Genomic DNA, 21,638 nt, shown 5'->3' on the forward strand with positions numbered 1-21,638 from the left:
CAAGACACCCTGTGCCAGATGCAGCAAAGCAGCCCCAAAACATTACTGAGCCTCCTCCATGTTTCACCGTAGGGACAGTGTTCTTTTCTTCGTATGCTTGGTTTTTGAGTCTATGAACATAGAGTTGATGTGCCTTACCAAAAAGCTCCAGTTTGGTCTCATCTGTCCAAAGGACATTCTCCCAGAAGCTTTGTGGCTTGTCAACATGCATTTTTGCAAATTCCAGTCTCGCTTTTTTATGAGTTTTTTTCAGCAGTGGTGTCCTCCTTGGTCGTCTCCCATGAAGTCCACTTTGGCTCAAACAACGACGAATGGTGCGATCTGACACTGATGTACCTTGGCCTTGGAGTTCACCTTTAATTTCTTTGGAGGTTGCTCTGGGCTCTTTGGATACAATTCGAACCACCCGTCTCTTCAATTTGTCATCAATTTTCCTCTTGCGGCCACGTCCAGGGAGGTTGGCTACTGTCCCGTGGGTCTTGAACTTCTGAATAATATGAGCCACTGTTGTCACAGGAACTTCAAGCTGTTTAGAGATGGCCTTATAACCTTTACCTTTAAGATGTTTGTCTATAATTTTTTTTCGGATGTCCTGGGACAATTCTCTCCTTCGCTTTCTGTTGTCCATGTTCAGTGTGGTACACACCTTTTCACCAAACAGCAGGGTGACTACTTGTCTCCCTTTAAATAGGCAGACTGACTGATTATGAGTTTGGAAACACCTGTGATGTCAATTAAATGACACACCTGAGTTAATCATGTCACTCTGGTCAAATAGTTTTCAATCTTTTATAGAGGTACCATCATTTTTATCCAGGCCTGTTTCATTAGTTTGTTTTTTTAAATAATTATGTTAATCAACAATTCAAAAGTAATGGCTGTTTTTGATTATTTAATTTTCAATAAATTTTTATTTATTGTTACTTTTGTGAGTTTCAAGTGATTTCAGTGAGAATTGTGGGTTTTTCCTTCTTTAACTGAGGGGTACCAACAATTTTGTCCACGTGTGTAACTAGCTGAAAATAGTCATGAAGCATTGGTAACTGCATTCAAAACTTTATGACATTTAATTTAAAATGAATTAAAATTGACACACTTTAAAAAATGGCAGGTGATGTTGAGGAAGGGTAAGTTTATTGGTGCTGTTGGGTTACATTTGACAAAAAAAGGTGCGGCTGTTTAGAAGTGAGAATAGACTGTCTGGTGTTGTGAATGTTATTTTATTAATCAGTAAAGTCATGCTGTTAGTAGTAAATAGAAAAAGAGATCAGTGTGACTCTAAACTCATTGCATAATTACTATCAGCTTAGCTCACAAGGTTCATTTGGGTACAACTGCTCTAATGTAGCAACCCTTCTACCAGTTTTCCTTAAGCTACTTAAGCTTCTAATTAAAAAGTCAGTGTTTCTTAGTATTTTACAATCTACTGGTGGGGCTTATCTGTAGCACAAGTGTGGCCAACTAATAATAAAAGAGGTATTTACACCTGGGTACCCCTGGGCATGTGAATACATTCATTTAGGTTAGTGAGGAAATGGTGTGCTGATTGTGTTTTTTCAGCAATTTAGTGCCTCTGTATGGAATAAAAACACTCAGCTTTATGTAAGCAGCCAAGGTTGATGACGCCCTTTGAAGGGACAATGTGTGAATGCGAAGGGTGGCATAACATTGCCTAAACAGCAGCTGAAAGCAGGTCAGTGCAATTCTAAACCACCATCAGCACAATCTGCCGGCACCAGTTTTCTTCCTTAGCAACAGCTGGGACTCGCCTCGCCTGTGACTGAGCCCTTGGCTGTGATTTTTCAGTCTCAGACAGTTTGGCCCAGTATCTCTGAGTGTCAGTAGGTCTTTCTCCTCCTCCCTCTTCTCCTCTTCATCCTCCCTCTCCACTGATCTCCACATCCTCGCTCTGCAGCAGACAGTAGCCCCATTTGAATTAGCCTTGCCACTGAGGCAGACTTGGGGAGGAATGAGGAAGGAAGAGGTTGGAAAAAAAGAGCAGAAAGGAAATGAAAAAGAGTGATGCTATTTCATGTATTAGCACAGTGGAAAATTTTATTGCAGTACTGTGACAAGTATTTGCTTTATTGCTGAGAGTTAGACAAGACAATCGACCTCTCTCATGTCTTTATGCCGCTTGGTAGCAGAGGAAGAGGTGCAAAAAGAAATCAGATGAAGAGTAAGAACTGCAGGTAGACATGAAATGGGATGGAAAAGCTGAGAGAAAATAAGAAAAATAACATCCAGAGTTCAGCTGAGCATCTCAGATGAAAAGGGTATGTGAAACGATATGGAGGGATGAGCAAGAAAGACTGCTAATTTGTTATGATGAAATTAGCTGCAGCTGCTTGATTGTAAGGACCATGTTTAGGCTGCCAGGCATGGGAGGGCCCACTGCTAATGTTTAAAAAGCAAAATTTATGTGTTTCCTCTATAAGGAAAATGCTGCTTTTGTGAGGGCATGTGCTTGATTAGAATTTCGATACTAGGCACCCTTGAATATGACAAAGCTTTTTGTTATTATAATTGGTGCTAAAGAGCTTGTTGCAGCGAGCTCATTGTCGCTGTTGTCTGTGTTGCACTGCTCTTGTATGTCGAGATTTGTCTGAATGGGGCAATCCTGTCAAACCCATCTGCTGGACCCCCATAAGACCTGTTCCAGTTGCCACGGTAACAACCTCCTTATCTGTGGTGAGGGGATAGGAAGGGTGTGTTCATTGTTGTTGGTTTTTTTTTATCTTTTTCATTTTATTAGGTTTTCTGCAGCAGGGTGTAGCATATTTTCGAATTACGCGTTGCTTTGGTTTCAGATGCATTTTACTAATTACCCACATCCGTTTATTGTTGTGTTTTGGGTTGATGCTGTGCCATTTGGTCAACATTTTCATCCAAATAATCCCACGGTGACGATGTGTCTAACAGGTGGTGTTTCGCATTCACATGCACTGTTAAAGTGAAAAACAATGAATCATGACCAATGGGTTAGAGCTATTTTTTGCCAGTCTCTTCCCTCCAGTCTCAGCACATGGATGCTGAGACAAAGGCCGGCTGGCTCCTCCGGTAGATGAACAATGTGCTCCCTCTAGTGGCTCCTTTGTGAGCGCTACCATTCGGCTTTTTCACAGAAATCCTTCTTTTTGCTGTATATTTTGACTTTATCATCACTACTTATTGCCCTTCACATTCGGTTTCTCATCTGTTCCCCTTTCCACATCGACAGATACAACAGGTGACCCAACCCTTCCCCAGTTTCCCAGCAGGCAGGCATGGCAGACGGTCGGCAGCCAGACGAACACTGGGCCTCAAATGGCCAGGAGAATGGCGAGAATGGTTACTCCGCTTACAGCTCTGCCTACAGGGAGAATGGATACCACGGTGGGGCAGCTGCGCATCCTGGAACGACAGGTAGGCGCATAGTGGGTTTGTGTGCATGAGCATGTGCATGCAGCAGTGTGTCAATGACATTGATTGGACTGCCAACACATGTCGCCAGATGGGTCTACAGCTGTGAGTACTGTGATTGGTTCCGTGATGCCGGGCAAGGGCAATCAATCCCTTCAAGGCACTTGGACAGATCAAACAGTTTCACATTTGAATGAGTGCTGAACATGAGCAAGCTGCTGTTGCAGTGTTAACAAAGGCAGAGGGGCATATTGGTGGTCCCTAAAGATGTAGCTATGGGTCCCCGGTGGAGTTGACCACTCAAATGTGTAGAAGTAGGGCTTTTGGACCTTTCTGGAAGTTGGCTGGAAAGCTCTGTGACTCAGAGTTGTAAACACTCGTTAGCTTTTGATTTAAATAAAAATTGAGTAATGCCCTTTTATTTTATAGTCAGGATTATTAAAGATGTTTGCCATTCAGGAACATGCTTGTTTTTAAGGATTTTGTCTTTGGCCATGAGTATATAGTCTCTCAAATAAAACCCTCCAGACTGTAAATTATAGTAATTTGGCTGTAATTAAATCTTACTAATTAAATAAACTGCCATATGACTTTGTCAGCATCGGGAAAATTTAAAGGGACAGAAATCCATATTTGCAATTTTCATGTCGATACATGTACAGCGTAGTTGGTCCAAGAATATAGGTATGATAGAGATAGTTTAAAAAATAATATTACAATTAGAAGCTTTATAGACATTGTAAGCTTTGTAAAACAGCTGTGCAACAACATTCTGAAGGCACTTCTTGAGTAAAATGTGTGAAAAAAGTCTGTAAAGGCATTCCGTAAATGTATATTGAAGACAATCTCAAAAAATATAACCGCAGGACAAATGGTGAATTGCATGGAAATGATCAGTTTTTGGCTTTTTTGGCTGTATCTGTAGTGAATCGTGTCACTATAGAAGACTTCTTTATTTTTTTACATTTCTACACCATCATAATGCCCATCAAGCTAGTGGTGTTAGAAATGGGTGTTTGACTATATACATGTGTTGGACGCAGTGTTTGCTACTCTCATAGTTTCTCTGTGCTTGCCCCATATAAATACACTACTAAATAAATCATTCTGAGGTAAGTCACCGTTGTCTTTGCATTCATCTTCAGTGGACAATAAATAAAAGCCCAGACTAATCAAAATGTAGAGGAGGGTGCATTCGGTCCTCTACATCCAAAACTTAACAAAGAAACACGAAACCAGCACAGTTGTGATTTCAAAGGGAGGCCACACACAGAGATAAGGTCAGCAGAGTTATTAGTTTTTCATTTCCTTCCTCCCATCCATGTCTTGTCTTCCCGGTGTGTCCGTCTTTCTCTCTCTCTTTCTTTCTCTCCCTCTCTCTCTCTTTCTCTCCCTCACACACTCTCTCTCTCTCTCTCTCTCTCTTTCCCTCTCTTTCTCCCTTCGCAGTGGATGACTCAGCCAATTTGCCTCCCTCCCCTCCCCCCTCTCCATCCGCTGAGCAGATTGGGCCCGTGGCACAAGGTACACCTACACACACTTTAAAATCACTCACAGACCATCCAGGATGACAGTGTGAATGGTGGTGAGTGTGGCACAAATGTCTCTGAAGGAAAGACACTAAAAACACTGAGGATTTCAACAGAGATCAAGATGGCAGCCGCTCCTCCCCTTTCTCCTGGTCGCTTTAGTCTTTAATTTCCTGGTTCTCTGTCTCTTTGCATGTGAGCTGATCGTCATATCACCTTTAGGAAGTCTACAGCATGTGCCACACTGTTCTGTCCTCTAAATGCCAGTATTAGTTCAATATTAGTTGTCTAACGCATAACAGACACAAAGGCTGGCCAACACAAACACTCTTCCCTCCCTCGGGCACATAACCTGCCACTGGAGCCCTTCATTTCACTGCTTTACCCTCCAGCAACTCCTCTGTTGTTCCTTTGCTCATTTTGTGTATCGATGTTCTCCATTAGTAAATCACAGATTGACTTTCAGCTCTTTACTCCTTGTCACAAAGAACACTGCAGTCTGTTTTCGAATCATTCTGTTTGAGCATGTGGCATGCAATCATCAAAGTGTAGAATTATTTAATTTCACTGCATGTTTTTTTTTTTACTGCATTTTAGTGCCTACATTTATAAACAGGCCAAATTCTGAGACATTTTCTGTTATACTTAATTTTGTTCTATTAAAATGGAATATGATCTGAATGGACACATAGAATACATGTTTTATTCAAGCTGAAAGACACGTTGTTTACAACTATAATAAGATGTTGTAACTGCTCATATGTGTAATGTGCAAGCTTTTATATATCTACTGCATTTATAATTCATGTTGTTAAATATTGATCTACAAAGACCAGGACAGAAGGTGTGTTGATTGCATCCCATGCATCTCCATCAGAGCTGAAAGCATCTTGTAATCCATGCAAGCCCTCCATGTTTCATCTATGTGTCTCCCTTCCCTGCCCAAAGATGATAAATTAGAGAGTGTCAGTCAACTGCAAGATGAGGAGGAGGCTCCAGAGGAGCTCCACAATTACCAGGAGGAAGTGGCATATGAGCAGCCAGGAGACTTGCTCTTAGAACAGACAGATTATTTAGCAGAGCCCCAGGCTTTGGGCTGCCAGCAAGCTCAGACACCTGAGGCTCTCAATGGAGGAAATCATCAAGGTGAACACAGCCCATCACAAAAAGGTGTGTGTGATTTTGTGTGGTTTTGTGTGTGTGTGTACAGCGTGTGTGAGGTATGTGCGAGTAATGTGCACTTTTCTCTGTCTGAGTGAGCCTGAGTTGGCCCTATTTTTTGCATGAACCTCATGTGCTCTGTTAATGGGTATAAACTTCCTGTTCTTGGTTTATAAACTGTAATGCAACTCAGGCTTTGCTGCCAACCTTCCTGCAGCTTTGTTGCTCTGAAACCCTTAAGCTTGTGCTTCAGTACCTGAAGCTGTTGTGTGCAAAATGATGTGACATAGCATTTTGATTTTATGCTTTCTCATGCAAAACATAACCATTTGCTTTTCATTGGAGTGACATTCGAACGCCTGATCAACCATATAATAGTTGATCATTTCTGCACTTTTATATTGCCAGCTACATTGCAAATGCAAATACCACCGTCTAAACTGTCAAGCATTGTAGATATAAGTGTTGCTAGAATTTGCTGTCTGTATATTTTACGTGGGTTTTGCTGGAATATTGTGTGTGAAGAAGCTGTTTCTGAGAACACCCACTTGCATGGGTGCTTCACAAATCAGTCCTGAATGTATTTAAGTCTGTTCTATATCAATGGCTTCAAGTTTCAGTGTTGTTTTCATTTCATCCAGATGCAAAAGATTACTATGTTTTCCTATTGTTGCTACGAACACACTATGGGCATTAAAACTCACCCTCATTGGACATATATCATCAGCCTTGTCAAAGTTTAATAAAATACCACAAATTTTACTTACACATTTTAATTTAAGCTAGATAAAGATTCATTCATATCCACAGTATGCCAGACTTACAGTAGAAACTGTAATAATGCCATTAACATTAATACATAGATAATCTTTCTTTTTCATCAGATTGACCATTTTTTGGCCAATGTGTCTTGCAATAGGAATTCAGTATATTGGTGTATCATTTTTTTTCTTGTCACCTAACATCATGCAACTCATTCCTTCATTCCAGTTCTGCACGCTATTTTAGGTGCTGTGACCCCCCTCCTCCCCTTGTGCTGCTGTGGCCTGCCACAAAATACACTGTGCTGTGTGTTTTGCTTGATGGAAAGCTACTGTATCTATGTGCAGAAGGCCTCGGCTTGACTGTATTGGCTAGCTTTTGTGGATGCTGCAAGCAAAGCTTTTAGCTAATATGACTCGGCCCAAAGTTGTACAGTATCCTTCAAACTCACAGCCCAGCCAGAAGAAAGTATCAGTAAGGCATGTTGTGAGTCTGCTATGAAGGAAGATGAGCCTCACATGTCATCGCTACATGAGAAACAGGTGGCTGCTGAAAGAGCAAAACCTGAAGGAGAAGAACTTGCCTTGAATGAACCTTCCCTTCCCTCTGTGAAAGACAAAGATCTTTCTGACACTTCCTCAACTAAGCAGGATAATCAAAACAGACCGGATGCACTAGAAGAGGCTGCTGAGAACCAAATGCTTTTGGAGTCTGAAGCAAAAGAAGCTTTACTAACAGAGGACTTATCAAATCCTAAGGCAGAGGACAAAGTGGGAATTGTGTTACCGAGTGAATCAGGAGCCCCTATGGGTGAGGGCAAAGAAAAAACAGGGGCAGTCGAGGCGATAAATAAGGACGCTAAGGGCAGTGATGCCAGGTTGCATGAGACACCAGTGACTAACATTCAAAATGCCGACCAGAGGCAAGAAACAGTGAAGTCAAGTCCTGAACCTGGCACACAGTTGAAAACCACGTCAGATATTTTTGTAGAAAACAAATCACAATCAAAAACCTACTTTGAGACATTCTCCAAAATCCAAGAAGAGGAGTCGCCACAAACCCAGAGCTATTATGAACTCAGCACAGCAGTAGAGGCAAAATTAAGTGGAGAAAATGAAAGCATTGCAGAAAAGCTCGAGGAGCCACAAGAGGAAAAAGTTATAACATCTGGTAAGATGTCTTCAGAACAACGAAGCCTCTCTTTGAATGTTACTGTTGGGTCTTCAATGGCACAGACACCAAAGGGAGAGAAGTCAAGCACCTCAGCAAGCTTGTTTGCAATCAGTGGAAGCTTTGATGAATCAGAGGTTTATCCTTCAGCTTCATCTGCGGAAAGCCTTACACCTCAATTTCCTCCCACTGTCTCTGTTACCCCAACTACCACTGCACAAGCTGAAGATATCCCCACCAAGGCAGAAGCACCTTTACCTTCTGAAAAGCACACATCTAGCTTTGAACAATCAGGAAGCCTCTCTGAGATGTTGGACCTGGCTGGAGCGCTGCCTCGTCTGTCACTCGAGAAGAGGGAGATCGACATGAGACGGAAGTCAGTGCCTGCCAATGTATCGGCTCTAGTGGGGAGTTCTTTGGCAAAGCTTGCATTGGCAGATCAAACTTCAAGAGTGGTGACAAGAGAGAGCCAGCTGGAGGAACTTGGCTATTGTGTCTTTAGTGAGTACTCAGGGCCTATGCCTTCTCCTGCTGACGTTCCCAGTCCTGGAGACTCTCCACACCAGCATTTCCCTTCTATGGAGGGTGAAGTAGAGGAAGATGTTGGGGCCACAGAAGTTGAAGGTGTTCACAAAGAAGTGCAGCAACAAGGTCTTAGAGGAATTACCCCTGAGATCTCTCCAAAGACAATAATGGAAAAGAAAGATGCACCGGTCAAGACTAGTTTGATTCTTGAAAAAGCTGTGACAAGTGGCATAAAACCGGATCGCCTTAGACTCCCAATGACTGGTACAAAAGACAGACTGAGTGAGTTTCGTTTAGAGACAGGCCTGCCTGGGGACCTAAAAATCCAAGCAATCCCAGAGGTAGACATTGAAAAAGACCCCTCAAGAGAGGCTTCTCCCATCCCACCAGACAATTCCTTTACTTTCAATTCTTCGGAAACTGGAAGCAAGACTCCCCTGACTCCCCTGACTCCCAGCACCCCCAAATCCCCAGACGGTACACCCCCAGAAGTCCAAATCACTGAAGAGAAGGCAATAAAAGATATCCTAGCAGAGGTGAAAGCAGAGAGCAAGTTAGAATCTGAGAGGGTTGATGATAAACAGCCAGAGTTAGACCAAGAAATGTTGAAACCTGAGACGAAAGAATCTGAAGAGAGACATGATGAACCCTCAGCGTTGCCTCAGTGTTTAGGCGAGAGCACAAAAGAAGATGACAAGAAGAGTGAAGATGAGACACCTACAAGATTAGGAGGAAGAGATGATAAAGATATCTCAAATACTGCTCAGGATTTATGCACAGAAAAGCCTTTAGATGAGAAAGAAGTCCACATACAGGAAGTGACTCCGGCAAAAGGCTCACTAATGCCACTGATATCCTCTCCAATCATCATTATACCTCAAGCACAAGTAGAGGAAGAAGCAGAGGAGGAGGATGATATCGAGATAGCTGAAGAGCCTCAAGAGATGATGGAAGAAGCTGAAGAGCCTCTGCACTTCAAGACAGATCAAACAAAGGAAAGTCTAATTACGGAGATTTCTAAAGAAGAGCAAAAGAAAGAGCCGGTGAGGCTGATGGTAGGTGATCAGCTGTTGGATGACGATCCGAAGTCTGGAGCAGATGATTGGAGTCATAGTGCCCAAAACAGTGATGATGGGGAACCTGCAACAGACAGTTCACACTTGTCTCCATGCTCTGATCATGACCTACCACAGCAAACAGAGGAAGGAAGCAGAGATGAAGAGATGGGAATGAATAAAAGTGAAGAGGATTTCCAAATAGATAAGATAGAAGAGGAGAAAGAGGACCACGAAGGGATAAAGACAGATCAAACAAGAGAAGAGGAGGGGGAGAAAGTTGGTTCTGATGAGCAAGGTGAAGAGGAGAATAAAATGTTGGAAAAAGGGGATGAGGGGACAGAGAGGATGGAGGAGGACAACAGTAAGAGTGTTCAGGAGGTGGACGAGACCTCTGATGTTCTCTGCCAGACCAGTCAGGCAGCGAATGACGAAACCACCATGGACACGTCGATCCTTGATACAGACAGTGGCTGGATGGAGTCGCAAGGTACCAAGAGCTTATAAAATTTGTAAAGAAATCACTTGTAAAATATTCTTTAAGATCTCTGATGTATATTTAACTATTTTTTATATAAATACCAAAAGCTTGCTAACACTAGAAAGATGCTTTTGTATTAAGCTAGCTCCTAGCTAGCAAAAAGTGTGGCATTTTAGTCCTTTTTTAATCCCTCTCTACTGCAGATGATGACAAAAGTATCATGACTGAGCAAATCGAAGTCCTTCCTAAGACCCAGAGTTCTACCAGCACACCAGTGGTGGTGGACAGACCCGCTAAACGGGGCCCTAGCAGAGGAAGGGGCCACTGTGGTACCACTGATTGTAAAGTGTCCCGCAAAGTACTGAGTCACCATCCACCAAGAGAGGAGATGAAGAAGAAAAAAGGTTCCAATCCTGTATTCAAAAAGTATTTTTTATTCAGTCTGACACAGAATCTTATGTACTGTACTTCACTTTTCTCAGTCCTTTATATCGACTGAATCGAATGTATTGTCTCTCGCAAAACTTGATGTTAAGCACAGATTTACATGCCTAAAGTAGATTTAGCCGAGGTTTTGCATGTTGGTATAATCCTGTCTCTCCTCTCTGCTACTGTAGTAGGCGTGAGGAGGGCTGACCAGAATAAGGTGTCAGCCCTCCAAAGTCGTTCTCCGTCTCGAAAGAGTGTAGCCAAAGTGGCGGCCAGACATCCTAGGCCTGCTGTGCTTCATGGCTCTGCTAGACGCAAGGCCACAGGTGAACACTTCACCCGAAATCAGTGCTGTGGATAGAGAGAGAGTGCAACCAAATTTTGACCCCAACATCGCAGCTTTGTTACACATTTTAAGAAACTGAATACTTTATTTAACTGGAAAATCTATCAAAGGTGAAACAATAAAGGAAGAATGTGATGATTTTGCTCTCTCTCTATTGATGGCTCAATGAGGAATCAAGCAGGTGCGGTGTAGCTGGCAAACATCATGTGCTATTGATCCATATTTCAAATGATCATGTCTGGTCTTTTTTTTGTGAGCCTTACTTTTTTTCCCCCTTTCTCAAAAAATGCAATATTTATTGTTGCTTGGCTTCATTCTCATGTTTTAGTTTCTGTTCCGTGATGCTATAGGTTATTGTGACTGATATTTACCAAGTGAAAAGCTACACTGATTTCTTTCTTTTTCTCGAACCTTAATTCCACTTGTATATGTTTGCTGGAAATGGCTGCATGTTGAAGGTGTGCGTCTGTGCGACTGGTGTGAATAGCTCCATGGATGTAAAGTGAGAGTGACTAAATGTGATGCTTACCATGTATATATGGGTGTTTCACCAACCTGTCATCTGAGCGTGTCTACTGTTGGAACACAATGCGGCAAACACTGTTCTCTTTTCCGCTGTCTTTCAGTACATGCATGTGTCACATTTGCAAATGTCTCCTCCTGCTGGTATATATTGATCTGGCAGCTTGACTCTGTTTGCCTCACAGGTATGGAGCACCATCAGCCCCTAAGTGTGGCCCACCAGTCCAGAGAGAGGACCACTGTAAGTCCTATCAACACATATGACAACCGTGATTTGCATTTTATTTGTTACTTTGGTTAATTATAATTTTGCACCTTATTAACCAGAATAATACCAGTAATAGTAATGTTAATTTGAATGACATTTTTTTGTATTAATTTCATATTATGTTTTGTTTTTTTTTTCAAGATTAAGATATATATACATATGTGTGCATATTTTTTCCACCGTATTGCCAAAACCAAAAATTCCTGTAGTGGAATTAACACATTATTATGCCTACTGTTACTGTGGGGTTGATACTTCATTTTAAGGCCTTTATCTGCCACTGCCAATAATATGAAAGTATATTAGCAAATATATCATCTTGATCCAATTAGAGGTGGAGGCAGAAGACACGCTATGATGGCAAAGTGCTGAATTATAGCCAAATCTTATTTAGCAAATTCATTTGTGTTCTGAAAAACACATTATTCACATGGAAGGAGGTTCTTTGCAGTGTTCCTTCACTGATTTTCTCACATAATCACATCAGTATTAGCATCATTATTTTGTATTTTGTATTATGTCATAGGGTTGATTTGGATGACACTTTCGTATTTCTCTCATTTTTGCATGTCTGCATCTGTGTTGTCCTTATTTTATTTCTGTCCCTGTGCATAATCATTTTGTCTTGCATGCCTGCCTCTGTCTGTGTCAGTCTCGACAGAGAAAACCTGTGAGTACAGAAAAACTAATTGCAGTGGGCATTTATTGTACATTTTACCAATTAAGAAACACCCATGATGCTGGCGTGACACATCAATTTAAATAAATGATATGTTGTGATACGGATAAAGCAGAACATTTCATTTCAGACCTCTTTTTCTCATCCATAGTCAAGTACTCTGCTTCCTTTTCTGTTTTATTTCCTTTCTATACATTTTTCATCCTACAAACACTGTTTTGTTGAATCTCAGAACTAATGATAATACAATGTGTATGTTGATCCATGATTTGGTCTCCTACTTTATAATTTACACTGACCCGCTGAACCATAAGCAGTTTATGGCCTTTTTTTTTTTTTGCCCCGGTCACATTTTTACTCTCTCTGGGTGGATTTTTTTTTACAGCAATGTAAAGTCCTGCACCTCTACAGCAGCAACACAACCACAGCTGGAAGCAGAGACCTCAAAAATAGATTTTGTGCAGTTTAAGAAAGTTATAATGTCTTAAGTCATACAATAATACAAAATAATATTTTACAGGTTTTTGTTTTATTATTTTTTATTTAATTATTTTAAAGAAATTAAGAAGACTGTAGAATCAGCATGTACAGCGTTGCTCCACATGCCTGTAAGCCACTGAGGAAAAAACAGTCACTACCTACCATAAATATTTCCTACTTGATTTTGACTTTGTTTCCATACTTATCACCTATGTACACTGAGTAAACATAGCCTGCAGTTCAGCTCAGTTCTGCTAAAATGTGTCTGTTTGTGACTGTTGGTCGGACTTTCACAGTTGCACCGAGGAGCAAAGAATTTTTAGTTTTTTTACAGAATGTGGCTTGTGCTGACATTTAGTTTTGGGCAGATTTTTAAATGACACAGCTGATGATTCTTTGAGTTTTCACAGTTTCTGAACCTGATAAATGATGTGATATTTTTTTCAGAAAGATAGCATGAATCATTTTGTTGAGTGTCAGGTTATCAGATGTCATTTTTGAGACTTTATATACAACAGAATGCTTGAGTTCAGTGTAGAGCTTTGACGTAATAGAGTATGTGGAGATACTACAATATAGCTCAACATACACATGTATGCCATGCATTATGCATTTCTCCTTAACTCACAAATACACACCGCCCATTTCCACTCCATGCTTTCTCACTTCTTCATTTCTCCATCTGTTTGTCACCTCTGCTTTCCCTCCTGCATGCCTTCCATCTTCCTCTCATTGCTTCGGTCCAGAGCCCCACGAGGGCCGTTCTGTTAAAGATGGCAATGCAGCGTCGGGGGTCCAATCACCAGCCCCCCCGGCCTGGCTCTGCCTGTAGCCTCAAACGGAGTCCTCTTGTGGAGGCGGAGCTCTGTGAGTTGCGCCCTTCCTCTGCATGCTCCCGCCCATCTCCTCTGCCCAACAAATGGGCAGAGAAGGTAAAGTGAAAGGGGGAAAACAGGCAATGAAAGGTAGCTGCAACCAGTGTGCACATGACTAAGATTAACTTTGTGCTGTGTGTGTGTTAATTCAGGAGAGATCATACCGCAGCCCGGAGAAGAGGTCGTCTCTACCTCGGCCGGCCAAGTCTCTGACCCGCCACATCCCTGCTGCTGAGCAAGAAGACAACAGCACCCCCTCCAGGCCAACCTGTAAGAAGACACACACCGCTCACGACCCTCAGCTTGTTCACCTCCCACTTTTACTAATGACTCCTCAATCACATAATTTTATTAAAATCTGACTCCTGCCAATCTCCATTTCCTGCCTTGCTGTTTTGTTTTGTTTTTTACCCTTCACTTCACTCTTCCCTTTTTACCTCTTTGTCCTCTTTCTTCTCCCTTCTTGAAGCGATCCGAACCGAGTCCAGAGCGGACGGCAGGTCTGGAAGAGCCCCTAGTATGGCAGGTAGAACGCCTGGTAGCTGCTGTTAGAGCCATCACATCCTCGTCATTGACATGGGACATCTTAGGGGTGTACTATGAAGTCACATTAGCAAGATATGTTGAGCCTGAAACCAGCCAATGCACAGCTAACCTGCTCCAGAGGAGGTTTAATTCAGGGCTTGAGGCATAAATCGACTCTAAAGTGTCATCCTTCCACTAATTATTTACCATAAGCTATGTAGATTCTCCGCTGAGGGAATAAATTATGTCTGCAAACCTGTTGAGCTGTTTATTTTGTTATAATTACAGCAGATTAACTGTATCAAAAGTTAATTAGTGGGTGACGCAGAAAAAGCATAAATATGTTTTTTGCTAATTTGCTGTTAATTCCGTTTTATACTGCTGGTTGTTGCAGTCGTTAGATCAATGATTACTCCTAGAGAAAATATTAAATCTATAACATTAATTTCACTTTGATTCGGCCACAAACTAATGTGATTTTTTCATATGCTTCATGATGGGACAGATTCCCACTTAAATGCACCTCTGCAGTATCACATTTAAGAGCTTCAGTGGTAAAATAGATATATTACCTTATATGGATATCAATTTTTATACCAGCAAAACGTTTATATTTTTCATAGCAACAACCTGTTCCTCTTGACTGAAGTAGGTGGCTTGAAATCAGTCCGTTTCACGTGGAAAAAGAGTGAACTCACTCACTAAACACCCAGTTTATTCTAAGAAACACACCCTGATGAAGAAAATACTCCTTTGATACCTGATATTTCTGAGGTTTTGTCAAGCCTTACTCAATCAATCCTCGCTAAGCTGAACTCGCTTCATGGTACATCCCTTTTGTTTATTAGTATGTAGTGTTTTTATTTTATTTTTTAAAACTCCAAGATAAGGACTTACTATCTGTATTAAAGTCAGCGTCATCCATTAATAAAGCATTCATTCTTTACAGTTATTACACATTTTTCTGAAGAGCGTCTGCAGATTTCAAAAAAGTCTTAAAATCTTTTATAATCAAGTTTCAATTTGCAAAACATGCATAATTTCAAATATGTCCTTTTCTCAAAAACGTTCTTCATTTGCTTATCTATTTTCTTTAGTTTCATTATCTAGCCAGAAAAAAAAATTTTGTTTCCATGGTTCCCCAAATCAATGTAAATAAGTATTTTTTAAAATGAAATATACATTGGCTTAGTCAGATCTGGAGTTGCCTCATCAGAGTAATAGCTGGGATGCAAAACAACAGGCCTGTGTCTTGTCCTTATTCAGCACCTGGCCAGCTAAAATCGAATTATATCTGCTGTGGTAGCCCAGCAACAAGCCGCCAGCCATTAATTAATTCAGCTGCCTTTGTGTGCTTTCGTGCTCCTTGTCAAACATTCTTGTTTGACCTGGGTTGTTTGTTCTGTGGAAGCAGACAGCGCTCATAGTTCCATGCTTGTAATGTTTCACCCCCCTCATCACCATCACCATCATCAGAACCAGATGAAGGATCAAGCACTCAAATCTGTTGCCCTAATATTTTTGTCTCTTTTTTTTTTTGTATTTACCTATCTGTCTTCTTTCTTTTTCACTTTGAGGTGTTTCTGTCTCCAGGAAGGATTCTCCTTTGCCATTTTTTCTGCACCTTGTTTTGTAATCCAACAATGTCCCCTCGTCTCTTAAGGTACAGACTCGGCACGCTCCCGATCAGTCCGTAGCGGAGCCTCCACCCCGGGCTCCTCCGCCGTCACACCCGGCACGCCCCCCAGCTACTCCTGCCGCACTCCGGGCTCACGCACCCCTGGCAGCCACACACCCAAGTCCTTCAGCGTCCTCCAGGAGAAGAAGGTGGCGGTGATCCGGACCCCACCCAAGTCGCCATCCTCCGCTCAACGGCAGCTGAAGGTTCTCAACCAGCCCCTGCCCGACCTGAAGAATGTAAAGTCCAAGATCGGGTCCACCTCCAACCTTAAACATCAACCGAAAGGCGGACAGGTAACAGGACAGTGCTGTAATGTAACAGTCATAAAAAATAAGTGGGCTGCTGAACACAAACTCAGGTTAAAGGAGAAATTTGAAAAAAAAAAAATCTTTTTTTTTACATGTTAGGAACACTTGGCCAGAGAAACAAAGCACATACGAATTTATCATAGTTAAATAAAAATTGGAAAATGTTTACAAGATGCGTAAACTTAAATACACATCGATTGCAGCATGCAAAGTAAAGTACAAACAACTGGAGAAAGCTAAGATATACTTAACTGGAATCAATCTCAGTCATAGAATAATGAAGCATTAATCAAATTCTGCCACATGGGGGCAGTAAAGGACAAATACGAGGTTGTTTGTTGCTATCTCATGTCTCTCTGTGTACTGAACGCTAACCAAGACTAGCTATATTATTGCATTTAATTTAAAATAATATAATTTCTTAAATGGATTTTTCTTTGACTCATGAAAGTTACATAAAACAAAAAATCTAAATCAAAACAAACCTTGATCCTTGCTGGGTTTTCATGACTGTGTTTGTAGGGTCACAGCTTCAGTTCAAAATTACACAAGTTGATTTTTGCAATTATTAATGTTATTAATGCTTAGCCCTAATACTTGATTTGGATAGGTTAAGCTCTGTAATTAATCATAAAAAAAAGGGGCGCTAGATTTGTTATTTCATAAGTCAGGTTACTTACTTACATAATTGTTGGTGCTGTAGAATCTCTACTGTAATATTGTAGTATTCTACTCTGGTGAAGTAAAAATACATATATATGTGTATTATTTTAAGCCATAATATGTAAATTACTTAGGTAAAATCACACCGCAAATAACACTAAAGAGTCTTAACCTAAATATTTACATCTTAACCTAACCTAGATAGCACTTTGGCTGCAAATAAAGAAAAAAAAGTGTCTTTACTTGACCAATTTTTAAAAAAGACATTGATTTATTCTAGCTGTTCTACATGTATATCTGTGACTATTCATACAGGCAAGATACAATGCAATGTGCAGTTAAAAACAGAAAAGAAGTAAACATTTGCTCATGTCTTTGATTATTAACTTTTGCTTAAAGCATTTTCAGCATGCCTAATTTAGCTTTAAGCTTGAGCTGTTATTGCCAGATGTTGCCTCTAGTCGATTTGCGATTCTTTTGCAAAGCGTTGTGGGAACATCTGGAGCAGCTTCTGTAAACGCAGACTTGATTTGAGCTTTTAAACAGCAGCATTTCTTTTCGTCTTCGTCCTCCCTGTCTCCCTCTAAGCTGTAGAAATGTCATCAACTGCTCAAATATCTCTCCTCATATGTTCACTCTCACTCACTGTCTGGCCTGCCTCCAAACCTCTGCTGTGCCGTCACTGTGCGTCTACTTCCTCTGACTGTCCTCTGCCCTCTCCCTGTCTGCTGTCATCTCCGTCAGTGTGGGTGAACCGTCATCGGCTCCCCCCGGCCTCTTCCCCTGACCGTCCCTCCGTCTTCCTTCTCCTTTACCTTTTTGTCCCAAATTTCTCCCCATTGAAGGAGCTTCAACCGTGTGTTTCCACATGTGTTTTATCCTACTGCCTCCAAGGAGCAATCAACCTGCAGAATCACTTCTGGAGCTGCTTTCGTCATTGTCGCGCGTTGGGTTTTTCCCCTCTGGCTCTGGGTATAAATAATTACAAGCGGGCAGAATTCCTCTTTATATTTTTAGGTTTTACACATTGTCCCCAAAAGGAGCCAGTTTTAGCAGTCTAAGGATTGCTTGATGAAAAATTTAAGCAGAATTGCAAGATAGCCAAGCAGTTAGAGAAATTATTTCTTGACTGAGAGATCCTTTGCATTGAATAATATCGCCTTAGCCTTACATAAAAGTTTTTTTTTAAAAAGGAGTGATGGGGTCTTGCATGCACACAAGAGACAAAGTCTTATTCCTGTCATCTTTGTCTGTGGGGTATAACAGATGTGTGGCCGACTAATAGCATGTAAATTCTTAATCACATTACCAAGGGAACGCACAGTCTTAATGTTCCTGCAGTGTTGCAGAGGTGAGACTTTTCATTAACCCCAGTGATATATGGAGGACAGGGGGACTTGCTGTAATTTCACCAGCTCTCACTTCCTCTTTGGGGAGGAATAGAGCATAAGGGCGGAAATTTTTAATGAAGCTGGGTGATGCACGTCTTAGAGGAGCAGCACAGCAAGTTCTGCGGAGAACAGTCTGTAATGTACTTGAGCTCTGTAGCACAGTGAGCATAATCTTTAATGTCAGAGTATGGATTTTGCATTTAGAAAAATAAATAATTCGATTTTTAAATGACATCTTATGACATTTTTAAGATAGCGTAATTTTTGGCCCTGTTGCTATATTAGCTTTCACATACTGATGTGAGAATTTGCTACTTTTACATTATATCAAATTAAATGCCTTTGGGTTTTATACACCAAATATTAAACTGACTGATAAGTAAAATAGCTGTCATTTTAATCAATGATGTAAATAAGCATTACTTGCAGATTTAAATATTTTGTTGTTGGGCTATTTTCTGTATGTCAGGTGGTAGGTTTTCTCTGTCATGTTACATAGGTCTTTTGAAATATTTAAATCGAGTGTATGTATAGTGTGTAATATATGGCCACCACTCATGATTAAAATGGTATTTGCATTAATGATATCATTCACATAGTTTCTGCTTTTATCAGGATATTATTTAATCCACAGAATGCTTGATTGTAGTAAAAAAAAAAATCTTGGCATATTCATGGAACTTGTTTTATCTGTCAATATATAAAGCAAAATCCAAGTTGTTATGTTTAATATTGTATAAGAGGGAGAAAGATTGCAAATATAGACATTTTAAATGCTGGAAATCACCTGTATACTTTGATTGATGAGGCTGTCGTTTCTGTTCAGCTCATGTGCTGTGTCATTGATTTGACCTTGCAGCTGTCTGTGCTGCTACAGTCGTGAAAAGAATAAAATAGTGTAGAAGCAGCTTAGAATAACATACAAAGCGACTTAAAAAAGTATATTCAGGACACTGTTTGTGTCCACATGTGTATTTGTGCAGGTAAAACTGTGAATCTAGGCAATTTGAGTGCAACCCAGAGATGGAGGCTGCCGTGGCTTTTGTGTGTTTTACCTGAACCCCTTTCTCTTGTCTTGCCCATCCTTTACCGTTAATGTTTGTGTTCACTTTGGCCATTTGAAGAAAAAAACACAAGCAGCACAAAAAGGTGGACACGGCAGAAACGCTCTCAGTGGTTGCCCCATTTTATGACTGTTTACTACCAACTCAGATATCAAACAAGAGTCTTTTTTTTGTTTTGTCATTTGGCACAATTTTGGCCTTATTCACATGTTGTTTGTTTTCATTTTGAAGGTTTAAACTTCATTATGTTCCTTAAGACCTAATTTATTTGTATCGACCCAAAGTTACTCAACCAGAAACTGGATTTTTCCGTTAGGTTTAACTTGGCCACTGAGGATATTTCTGCCTCCAGAGCAGCTCTTAGTAATGTTCTTAAAACTACAACTTTTATGTGTCCGTAGAAGAGAGCCCTGGGATGTGTTTTCACCTGTCTCTAATTTCTTCCACCTGCTTGGTGGTGCTTTTCAAACACCACAGCTTGTTTTGTTCATAGGTGGGAAGCCAGTGAGGGATTATGTCTTCCAATCCTTGCTGCTCCTTGTGACTCCTATTGGTTGTTTGGGGTTCCCGCACTTTCTCAACAGTATCAAAGTTAAATTGGATGTCTTTAAAAGTGGCTATTTCAACCAGGCGTATTTCCCGTTTATGTGGAATATTTTCCCATGAAGTGTTGTGTTAACTTTGCACTCTTCACATCCAGTATAGAGATTCAGGAAAATAGGATTTAGCAGGCATGACATTTCCAAAGAAAGAAGATTTTTGCATGAATCATTTTAAGCTGCTTCTTTTCAATTTGCTAAAATTAAATGCAGAAATTAGCCACCTGGAGTGGACTTTTTTTTTTTAGATTGTGTTTTGGTTTTGGGAAGGTGAAACATCTACCTCCAGCAGATTATTGAGATGTAGTTCCGACCACTGGTGCCACTCTTTGAGGTGACAGTTTTCTTCCTGAGGGTTAGGTAATGCATTCAGCATCCTTTAAAAGGTGGACAATGGAAGCACATTGGTTTCTGTTCGTAAGCGATAGGTACACCCCCTGTCAAAAGTTTTGAGACGGGTTCTAATTTATTTGAATGAGAAAGTGTCTCAAAACTTTTGACAGGGGGGTATACATGTTGCCCTTTACATTGCTGCGGCTACTACAATTACGGCTCTTTCCTTATAAAGGTGTTGATGAGTGGTGATGAAATTTTAAAAATTCAGGAAACATTAATCTAAAACATGAAAATAAATGTGAAATTATTAATTTAAAAATAGTGATGATGAAGATGCAGAAATGTCATGCATAAATTGCAGCCCACAAGCTACTTTGTGCAACTCCTGTTTTCCTCAAATCTCTACAAAAAAGTGTAAAAGTGCTTTCTTAGCATGGCCGCTGGACACAGTAGCCACACCCCAAATCACCACTACTCTTAGAGCTCTGTACATTTGTACGAAGAAGAGCGTTGCACTTGTAAACACATGTTAAATGTAAATGCATGTGAGCACACATTGATCACTCATTGCACACTTGACTTATCCAATTGACTTATCCAACTGAGGCACATATAGTGTTTTCTTTTTTCTTTTTTTTTTGTGATTCGATTTTATTTTAGGTTCATATTTTAAGCGAGAAGCTGGACTTCAGTCATGTTCAGTCAAAGTGCGGCTCCAAGGATAATCTGAAGCACGCGCCCAAAGGAGGCAATGTATGTACGCCTTTCTCTTTTCTTTCTTATTTCCTATCTTTTCTCTTTTCAGCTGGGGCTTTTGTAGCGCTCTGCCATGCTACTTTTATGTGTTCATCTGTCTACCCATCTGTTTTTCTGCCACTGGCTTGTTTCAGACAAGCAAATGAAGGCTTTTTTTCTCAAGTGTAATACATTCATGTTGCTTCTTTGTCAAAAAAAGAGGTGTTCTACTTCTCCCACTTACAGTTTAAGCAGTATGTCTTTCTTATCATTTATTTATTGTCTTTTAGTAGTTGATCAAATCTTGGATGTTGCAATTGATATTAAATATTCAAATATGTTTCAGGTTCAACATTCAGTGGATTAACACATTAAAAAAAGCAGCTCTTGCACTCTGATAAATGCCTTTATCCTTGCATAAATTCCATCAATAGACACCTTCAGTTTGCTTTCTGTGGTCTACATCTGCTCAGATTCAAGTGCTGCAGTGTTAAAGCGTGAGCTCCCAGACTGGTAGGTCACGGATGTAAAATTGGGACGCTTTTACAGGATTATGTTTTGCGCGGAAAAGAGAGGAGGAGAGGGGTCATATTTATAAGCCCCCCATTTCTCTCCAGTCCGAGAAGTCTTCGGCGTTCAATGCTTGTTTGCT

The 21,638-nt window shown here is 40.6% G+C and overlaps 1 protein-coding gene across 10 annotated transcripts in view; it reads left to right on the top strand.

The window, feature by feature from the left end:
* LOC110959803 (microtubule-associated protein 2) overlaps positions 1–21,638 on the top strand; it is an 84,094-nt gene that overhangs the window by 58,089 nt on the left and 4,367 nt on the right. For 4 of the 10 annotated variants that reach the window (XM_022206782.2, XM_051941890.1, XM_051941889.1 and 1 more), the window contains exons 4-13: positions 3,221–3,405; positions 4,852–4,926; positions 7,308–10,094; positions 10,289–10,489; positions 10,703–10,840; positions 11,568–11,623; positions 13,837–13,954; positions 14,154–14,210; positions 15,873–16,183; positions 20,912–21,004. In XM_022206782.2, coding sequence (XP_022062474.2) covers positions 3,267–3,405; positions 4,852–4,926; positions 7,308–10,094; positions 10,289–10,489; positions 10,703–10,840; positions 11,568–11,623; positions 13,837–13,954; positions 14,154–14,210; positions 15,873–16,183; positions 20,912–21,004 — 3,975 coding nt within the window. In that variant the 5' untranslated portion in view covers positions 3,221–3,266. Of the gene's footprint in view, positions 1–3,220; positions 3,406–4,851; positions 4,927–7,307; positions 10,095–10,288; positions 10,490–10,702; positions 10,841–11,567; positions 11,624–13,313; positions 13,742–13,836; positions 13,955–14,153; positions 14,211–15,872; positions 16,184–20,911; positions 21,005–21,638 lie in introns of those variants that run through there. The other 6 variants (XM_022206784.2, XM_022206786.2, XM_022206785.2 and 3 more) reach the window with 6 other exon arrangements.

This window comes from Acanthochromis polyacanthus, chromosome 22, assembly GCF_021347895.1.
Source record: "Acanthochromis polyacanthus isolate Apoly-LR-REF ecotype Palm Island chromosome 22, KAUST_Apoly_ChrSc, whole genome shotgun sequence".
Taxonomy (NCBI): domain Eukaryota; kingdom Metazoa; phylum Chordata; class Actinopteri; family Pomacentridae; genus Acanthochromis; species Acanthochromis polyacanthus.